The sequence below is a fragment of the Leptonychotes weddellii genome, chromosome 13 (assembly GCF_054177405.1).
Source record: "Leptonychotes weddellii isolate Sample4059 chromosome 13, ASM5417740v2, whole genome shotgun sequence".
Taxonomy (NCBI): domain Eukaryota; kingdom Metazoa; phylum Chordata; class Mammalia; order Carnivora; family Phocidae; genus Leptonychotes; species Leptonychotes weddellii.
This window is the reverse complement of record NC_138381.1, coordinates 79,273,348-79,282,647: the sequence shown is the minus strand read 5'-3', so window position 1 is coordinate 79,282,647 and position 9,300 is coordinate 79,273,348. Positions and strand designations below refer to the sequence as shown.

At 57.5% G+C, this 9,300-nt stretch overlaps 1 protein-coding gene across 1 annotated transcript in view; it reads right to left on the bottom strand.

Annotated features, from left to right (window-relative positions):
* Positions 1 to 279: 279 nt before the first annotated feature.
* The window catches only part of LOC102747909 (transmembrane protein 132C), a 64,572-nt gene continuing 55,551 nt past the window's right edge, over positions 280 to 9,300 (bottom strand). The window contains exons 4-6 of the mRNA XM_081802412.1: positions 7,637 to 7,910; positions 6,264 to 6,455; positions 280 to 1,592 (exon numbers count right to left, since the gene is read on the bottom strand). Coding sequence (XP_081658538.1) covers positions 399 to 1,592; positions 6,264 to 6,455; positions 7,637 to 7,910 — 1,660 coding nt within the window. The 3' untranslated portion in view covers positions 280 to 398. The remainder of the gene's footprint in view (positions 1,593 to 6,263; positions 6,456 to 7,636; positions 7,911 to 9,300) is intronic.

The following is a 9,300-nucleotide window of genomic DNA, read 5'->3' as shown; positions in this document are numbered from 1 at the left end:
CTCGCTGTACATTTTGCTCTTTATTAGAAATATAAAGAGATGATCACTTCTGTCTTTTTGCATTTTTTAACAAATAATTTTTGGTAGCTTGTCTGTGTTCTACTTTGACTGATAAAATCACCTTCCTAAGGTGGCCTCGTGTGCAGGCTGGCGTCCCCGTCAGCCACCCGCCCAGAATTTGCTCCGCTTTTGGAACTCTGCGGCCACCAGCTGCTAAAACCCCTCCCTGCAAGACACACACACACACACACACACACACACACACGCGCGTGTGGCCCCTCCCGGCTGCAGGACCTCGGTGGTCTGTGGCCCCCAGTGTGGCCCCCAGTGCCAGGCGCCCCCGACGCCCGGGCCAGACCCACTCTGGAAACGAGCGCGGCGCCCCGCACCACAGGGGCCTACGCCTGGCCCTTGAATTTCTCCAGGTAGTTTCTGAGCTCCTCGGGGGCGCCCGCGGCCACGTCCTGGCACACCCACTTGATGTCCTCGCCGCCGCCGCCCAGGATGGAGTTCACGGTGGGGCAGCCGTCGTCCGGCGGGATGGTGGTGAAGGTGGTGAACTTCACCTTCTTCCTTTTGGAGGTGGGCGAGTGCAGGGGCTCGAGCTTCGGGTCCCTGGCCGGCCCGGCCGCCGAGTCCGGCCGGTGCACCTGGCCTTGCACGTGCTGCTGGGCGCCACCGTTGACCAGCAGACGACTGCTCTCCTCGCTGCCGCCCGGCGCGTGGCCCAGGACGGTCGTGTGCTCGCCCCGCGGCGGAAACCCCTCCACCACGGGCTCTGGGAGCTCGGCTTCGTTGCCCAGCCACACCCAGTCGTGCGAGTGGGTCACGGAGGCCTGGCCTGCCAGCGACACCTGCTTGTGTCGGTACTTGAGGGCAAAGGTGGCGCAGTTGATGAGGAAGACGAGGATGGCCAAGCAGAAGACGCCCAGCAGGGCGTACATGCCGATCTCCAGGTCGCTCAGGCCGCGGGGCGTCTGCACCAGGTCGCTGGCCCCCAGCCCGCCCCCCGCCCGGGGCAGGTCCACCCGGGCCGGGAAGTTGGCGAAGTCCAGGGGGATGTTCTGCAGCTGGCCCTCCCCGGACGGCCTGCCCGCGTCCGGCCGGCTGCTCTTCACCACCCTGTTGTCCAGCAGCGGCCTGGCCGTGGTGCCGCCTCTCTGGAGGGCCCCTTCCTCGAGCTCCACGGAGGAGCTGCCGTGGACGGGCCCCTCGGGCTCCTGGCCCTTCTGCCGGCGGTCGCTGGCGTGGTTCTTGATCTCGCCCTCGTCGCTGTCCCCGCCGCCGCCGGGGCTGGAGTCAGCGTCATTCTGGCCAAACTTGACCCTGACGCTGCCCACGCCCACGGCCAGGACGCTCTTGCGTTTGGACTTTTGGCAGGCCTCCGCGATGGTCATGTCCACCCGCAGCAGGGGCCCCTGGCCCTCGCCTTCGGCCGTCACCACCGGCCACCTGGGAGAGCGGGCCTGGGGGATGGACACGACGGTCTCGTCCAGGGAGGTGGCGGTCAGGGTGAAGTCCCCGGTGTCGTAGATGTCCAGCGGCGTCATGGAGCCGTCGCTGAGCAGGAGCCAAGTGCTGAGCACGGCTTCCTGCAGGGAGAGAGGCCGTTAGGAGGACACAGAGCATGGGCTGTGACACACGCCCAGGGTCTGGGAGCTGGGACGTGGGCACCCTTGGTGCCAGGCTAGCCGTGCCTCCTGGGAACCCGCCATGGTCCTCAGTGTCGTCCGCGCACGGACTCACTCGACCCTCACAGCAACCCCCGAGGCAGATGCTGTGACCACTCTGCAGGCGAGGAGACCGGATCGTGGGAGAAGGGGGACCCCGCCCGAGCTCCCCCAGGCAGGTGGTGGAGCTGGGGTTTGCACCCAGCGCTCCGGCCCCAGTCCAGACCACTGCGGCTGCCCTGTCTCCTGGCTGCCGGGGGCCCTGAGGTCACTACGCGGGCCCGGGGCTAAAGGAGACGATTTTGGAGTGTCTGGAATTCTCCCCTGTTGTCTAAGACCAGGATTTAGTGAGGTGTATTAGAGGCCCATGCCAGACACCGAGGGGCCTCGGAGAGGGCTGCCGGAGCCAGGCAGGGAGAAGGGGCACCTGTGGGTGTTGGCCACGGCGGGCTGGCCGCTCGGTCTGCGCAGGTCTGAGTGTGCTCGCTGTGTGTGTGGTGCGCAGTCGGGGAGCTCTGGCCGGGGAGGAGGGAAGGTGATGGGAGGCCCGGGGGGTGGGGAGCACTGGCCATGTCAGGGGCCCAGGCTAACCTCCGTGGGACAGTCTGCTGGGGGTGATGGGCGAGAAGCAAGGATCAGAGTGGGGAAGGGAGCGGGCAACGTTTGCAAGACCGGGAAGAGCTAATGGAGCCCCAGGGGTCTGTTCAGGATCCAGGGTCTCCTCTGGTCCTGGCTTCTGGGCATGACAACGAAGGGCGGAGAATTCGACCCAAGTTTTGAAATAAATACATGGACCTGCTATTTCTCCTGGTCCATTTTTTAAAAACAATCCTGGGCCTCCGTTTTCCCTGAATGAAAGTGGGAGTGTGAAGACCTCAACCACAGGGTCTGGGATGGACACCTTTGTGACGTGACTACTGTCTATCCCTCCTTTCTGGCAGGGACTAGAACACCAGCTTTGGAGAACCCGGTCTTCCCCACTCAGGGTGTGTGCATGCGATGCGGTGGGGCTGGACCGGACCCTCCAGGTCTGGAGCTGGGCATGTGACCGAGGTCTGGCCCATCGCAACATTCCACCACCCCGTCCACAGTGATTGGCCCGGGAAGGGGCTCGGGATGGAAACCAGCCAATGGGAGGGGATCCCTGGGCTTTGGCTGGAGCCACAGAGGAGAAGCTTGCATTCCCGGGGGCTGCTGAGTTGGGGTGCGAGCCTGCAACTTAGAGGGGGTCTGCTGGAACAGAGGGTCAGCAAAGGGGAAGGAAGAGTTAAGAAATGGAGAGAGAGGGAGACCGTCTTAAGAACATGTTCCAACAACAAAGAAGACTGGCTGAGGGTCAACCACTTAAAAACCAGGTAAAAATACACCACAAAAAGGTGATGCAAATTCCTGGGACTCAGAAACGACGAGGGAACGCGTTACCAGAGGGGTGCCTACAGATAGCTCTTACTGAGGGGGCTTGGGCGCAGGTGTTGGAGCTGCTCAGAAGGCTTGCCAGCCAGTGGTGGGGATGCTGATGCACCCAGGGACTGTCAGATGGGGACGCATAAAGCCAGGACTGCCGGGAGGGGGGATGAGAAAATCCTACCCACTGGGCCAGAAGCAGCAACGATGCTCATTTGTGCTCTGAGCACAGCCGGGAAAATGTGTCCCCTGGAAATCCAAACCTCACCGCGTCCCCACAGCTGGGTGTGGGGTCTGCAGTTCCGTGACCTGGATGGGTGCATGGCCTCCAGCAGAGAGGGGCCCATGCCAATGCGGGCTGCAAAGAATCCCTATCAGGAGCAAAATGAAGCAGCTACAGATCAAGAGGTACTATGATAAAATAATTACACTCCCAGAGAGGGAGGGCTTTACCATGAGAGGAAGTCATAAACAATCATGTCGATCAGCAGACCAAGGATTTTGGATAATAGAACAACTGGAAAAGATGATAAAATAAGATAAACCAGCAGCAACAACAAAATAACCCATGAAATAAAACAGTTCATGGGACATGGACAGAGAGGAGGGCTGAGAGGGAAAAGAACAGGACGGTGTGGAAAGAACCACCTAGAACTTCTAGAAACAAAAAAGTGCTCCAGTGGAAATTAATTACCCAAGGGCTGGCTTGCAAAGCAGAGTAGACACATCTGGGGAGAGAGTCAGTGTCCAGGCAGACAGAGTCAGGGAATTGACCCAAAACACCATCACAGGATGAAACATATGAAAGACAACTTGAAAGAAACGAGGGACAGGATGAGAAGGACCAAGAATTTTCGGTGACAAGTTCCAGAAGGGAGCCAAAGGGGGAAGTCCGTATTCAAAGAAACAGTGGCTGGACATTTTCCAGGACTGAGAAGAATTGTGGATAAGAAACGTGAAGCTCTCTGGGGCCACTGAGCAGCTGGGTCTAGCTTGACCTGAAGGTACCAATCCCGGGCATGAACTGATCAATACCGATGTCCGCTCCGGCCAGCCTGGGTTGGGTCTCTGTCACTCGTAACCGAAAGCCCAGACCAATGCCGGTGCCGGTGGCCTGAGAGGGGCGAGTGAGACTGTGCATGGAATCTGGGAGGGCATGGCGCTCACTGGTAGCACCTGCCCACTCCCCCGTGGCCCCTGCCCGCTCAGCTTTCAAGGGTCAGCTCTGCAAGACGGTTTTGCCCGACGGCATTCTCTGGCCTCTGGAACCCATGCGGTCATACCTGTAGCCAGAAGTGCCAAGGAATCGACACCCTGCAAAAGGCAGCCCTCAACCAGCCCCCTTGCCCCTGGTCAACACTGGCTGGCGGTTTCCCCAGCAGACGCAGTCTCCGGGAGCCACGGTGGTGGCCGAGCGGGGGACACACTCTACCGACTGTCCTCCATCCATGGGAGTACTTCCCGACTCCCTTCTGGGGGCGCCCTTCACCACTCGAATTAAGTATTTGAACTTGAATCCTAGCGCCAGGCTCAGCTTCTGGGGGAATCAAGGTGAGACAGGCAATATGGCTCAGTAATTTTGCTTCCCACCCGTGTCCCCTCTGTCCACGTCCATCGACGAGACCCCCTTCTAATGCCCAGATTGGATACATGAATGCCCGGGGATTCCTCACTTCATCTCTCTGTCCTGGCTTTCCTGAAACCGATGAGGCACAGGGGAGGGATATGCTACTGCCCTCGAGTTTATGGGTGTAGAAATCTTCCAGCTCTGGTATCTGAGAGTTGAAATACCGAGAACAAGGGGCTAGCCTTGCGCAAGCCGAGGGCTGGCATGAAAACACAGTTCACATGGTCTGCGAGTTCATCTTGGCTGACTTTCCATCCCGAGTTAATTTTTCTTCACAAACTCTAGACGGAGAAAGAACTTCACATAGAACAAGCCCCCTGAATAGCAGACGATCCAAATTAAGCCCTCCGAACACCGCGGGCTTGTGGAAATCCATCTCCATCAACCCTGCCGTGTGATTGAGAGTCAGTCCCTCCATTAGCTCGTTACAGCGAGGCTGGAATTCAGGGCTTTCTCGGGAGAAGCCAACGCATTTCCCCAAAGATGAGAAATTCTGAATGACTTAAAATAACACACGCCCAGGAATGATTTAGAGCGCCGTCCTCACAAGAGTCATGTCTGCAAATTGAATGAACTACATCCATAAATCCCCCCCGAGGCCGTGCTGGGACCTCCAATTACCATGAGCCGATGAAGACAGATGGGAGACACTGCCGGGGCCTGGGGGGCCCTGCCCCACGCCCGCGAGGCTGCCATGCCAATCATCACTTAATGAATTACCCCTGCTCAGCAAAGAGCTGCCTGCTCCCTGCTTTGTCCCCCCACTCTTCTCCGCTCCCCTTACTTTGCTCTTTAGGAAGCAGAAAACACCACGCCCCCAGGAGAGATGACAGGGAAGCCAGCAATGGGGGCCCGACGTGGATGGGAACGTGTTCCAGATCCCTCCTGCTGACCCTCCGGAGCAAAGTCTGCATGCAGCCGCACGATTTCTAGAATGACCCTCATCTTCGGAACCTGGGCTATAAGGAGATGCCGCTCCCACGATTATGCTCTGTTATGCGACACAGTTGACCTGCAGTTAGGGTCATCTGCCCGGATGGTCTGGGTGAGCCAGAGGTGAGGTTAGAGATGTAAAGCATCCATGCTTTACATGGATGTAAAGATGTAAAGGCCTCCATGCACGTTGCTGGTTTTGAAGATAATGTGGGTGCGGGAAGTGAGAAGGAATACGGGTGGCCTTAGGGAGCTCAGCGAGGCCCCTGGGGGACCGTCAGCAAAGAAACGGACACCTGTCACAGAACTGCAGAGACGTGGGTGAGCAGGGAGGCCGATTGGTCCCCAGAATGCTGGCTTTGCTCTCAGCCAACCCTGAGCCTGGAACCCAGCTGAGCCACAGAGCTGAGCTTATAAGTGGGTGTTGTTTAAGCCACTAAGTTTGTCACCCCCGGTCATCAGAGCCCAGGACCGGGAAGACGCTGTCTTGTGGATTTCACACCCCGGTCACTGTGCTCTGGAACGTGGTTCAGCTTCTCTGACCCGGTCCTCCCTCCCCCCGCCCCTCTTGCTGAGTCCAGCACAGCGACTGCCCTGCCCCTCTCCACCTCTGGCCTCTAGGCCCCTACCTGTTTGGGGGTCCGCAGCAGCTCCTCAGCTGTGGCCACAGCGGTGATGGCCTTGCTGTTCTCTGTGCTGGGGTGGAGGGTGACCGACAGCCCAGCCACGAGCTGGATGGCCAAGTCCGTCACTGATACTTTCTCATCTAACACAGTTACCGTCTTCTCTGCCAGGATGGAGTCGGACAGCGGGGACAGCACCTGTGGGGTTGGCAGGACAGAATATTCCCAGATGTGGGAATCTCCCCAGCAGTACTTCCGCCTTGCCCTGGGCCTGGGTCCAGAACACAGGGCGAAGGAGTCACACACCTTCTTCAGGATAGATGCACCAGCCCCCACGATGCCTCTTTGCAAGAATCAGATAAAGCCACCCTTCCCCAAGACACTTTAGTTCTGTCTGTTGCAAAATTGCAATAAATGTCAAAATCCATTCTATTTTTAGAAGGAAACGACCCCTCCCATGTTGATGAGGCATTCTTGTACACTGCACAACCTGATTCACTGCACATGGCCATCCTGACTGGGCTCATGAGAAGTCACACACGAGTTGACTTTGTGCAACCTGAATCACATTCTAAATGAACTATGGAACTAACTGGTGAGAACTGAATTATAAACAGTCTACTCCCCCCGCCAGACCCCCAGCACAATGTATCCTCTGCTGAAACATTACTTTTGGCTGCCTCTCATAAAACAAACGTCGCCTTTGAGATCTCCAGGTGAAACGATGGAAACGTTCCCATCGTTCCCACATACGGTTGTGGTCTCAGGATCCAGAATGATAGCCCCAGTAGGTGCAGTCAGTGGGGCAGAACTTGAGGGGTTTTGGAAAAGGCTCACCACTCCCTCCCTTCTGATCTGAGATCCCACCATACTATGCATTTCCTTGAACAGGGTAATAGGGTAATAGGACTTTGAAGGACTTTGAAGAGCGTTTGTTGAATGAATCCACAGCAGAAGGACTAGATGCTTTAAGGGAAGAAGGGAGGCACCTTCCCCGGGTCCCGGGCAGGTGCAGCAGGGAGGGAAGGAGGCGGCGGCTTCTGAGACGTGTAGGAGGTGTATGTGCGGGCAGTGCGACGAAGTGTGGGGAGTCAGAGGCAGGACAGGGAGTGCTGGAAGGTGTCGGGGGCGGAGGATGCAGGAGTCGAGAGAGGGAACATGCGGGTGCCAAGGCTGTGTGGCCACCACCTTCTCAATTCTGTTTGTAAGAAGATTGGGACTCACAGAGCTGGTCCAGGCTCACCTTCCAGTGTCCCGAGGATGCCACCCTGGGGGCCAGGAATTGGGCACAATGCCCCACCCTTCCCGCGAGCCTCCCCCAGTGCCCGGCATGGTGTCCGGTGCCGAGCACGCAGAGATCCCGGGCTCTGGCTCCCTACCTGGATGGTGGTCATCCCGACCTCCCGCCCGACCAGGACCCTGCTGTCCTGGAGGGTGGCCACGTGAGGTTCCTCCAGCTTCATGAAGCCTGCAACCAGGTGGGTGATGTCGACCTGCCAATCAGGACCGAGCAGGTGGCTCAGCTGGCCCCACGGGCCAGCGCCCTCGGCCACGAACTGGGTGAGGACGCGCACAGTGGCGTGCTGATACTGCAGGGAGCAGCCACGGCCCCGCCGCTCCTCCTCGTCTTCATCCTCGCTCTCTCGCGTGGGCCTTGGGGGTACGAGAAGAAGCTCTCAGGTCCCAGGAATGGATTCAAAGACGCGCCGGGGTCACCAGCCAGCCAGGCGGGTGCCTGCCTCCAAGGGACAGCATCCTGGGCGGGAACCTTGGGACCCCACAGGAGCCCCGGGTTCATCACGGGCAGCACAGAGGGTCGGACATCTCTTTCTTGGAGACATTCATTGACAAAAGACTTAAGAGCCAACACTGACGAAGTCTACACTGTCCAATGAGTAAGTGGCTAATAGCCACGTGTGCCTATTTATAATTTCATTTAAATGCATAAGAACTAAATCAATGAAAAGTTTAAATTTCCTAGTCACCCAAGCTATATTGCAAGCACTCCACAACCACACATGCTAGTGGTTGCCGTAGTGGACGTGGTTCTAGAACATTCCACCACTGCGGCAAGGTCTACTGAGCAGAGCTGTACTACGCTCTTGAGATGCGCCCTTCTAGGCTCCCCATGTATGGACTCTTCATCTCATAACACTATGAGGCAAAACTCGCTGTTCTTATGTTCTGGGGGTTGGGGGGCGGAGGTTAGGAACCGTGGGCAGCTCACAGAGCTAGGAAGTGGCTGCAAGTCTCAGGTCTGCCGTCCCCAGGGACACAGAGCAGACTCGTTCTCTCGGTCCCTCATGACCCCCTCACGGTCTGAAGGATTGCCCGGATTCACGGCTGCCCCCTGGCCCCCGGCAGTCCAGGCAGTTTCTTTCAAGGTCTCCTTGGAGAGAGGGATGCAGTGTCTTCCAGGGGCGCAGGGGCTCTTCCTGAGTGCACGCTGGCTTGACCCTTAAAATGAAGAGCTCATGTCTGGGAGACTCTGGCAAACAGCCCCGAGGGTTCAGGACAGAAGATCCCAGGCAGGACACCAGGAACGTGACAACTCATTTTGCTGACCAGGGGGCCACAGAGCTGAGGAAACAAGACCTCAGCTCCTACATGTGACAATCCAGAGTCACACAGAACAAATTAGAGCCTTGTTTTTTTGTTGAAGAGCAAACAGCAACACCATGATCCAGTATAAATGCAAGTTGATTTTATGCAGTGATTTGAAACGCACAGAGCTGATCAAGCTCACGGATGTTCATAAAACACAGAAAAAGAAATCACTGTTTCACTTCGAGAAAAGAACCCCAAACTCAAATTCCCCTGGGGGCTGAGGGGCTAGAAAAATGTATCACTTCTGTCGCTTCACTCTGGGGAAGCCCTTTCAGGACTGTCTACGAGAAGCCCAAGTGCAGAGCACACGTGGTCTGGGGTTGATGAGGATACTGCTGCTCTTTAGCCTCCTGCCTGGCTGGTTATCCCAGGCCTTGGTTAGGCTGGAGAGAATGTAATCACACGATCGTACCAGCATCTACCATGTGCTGGGCCC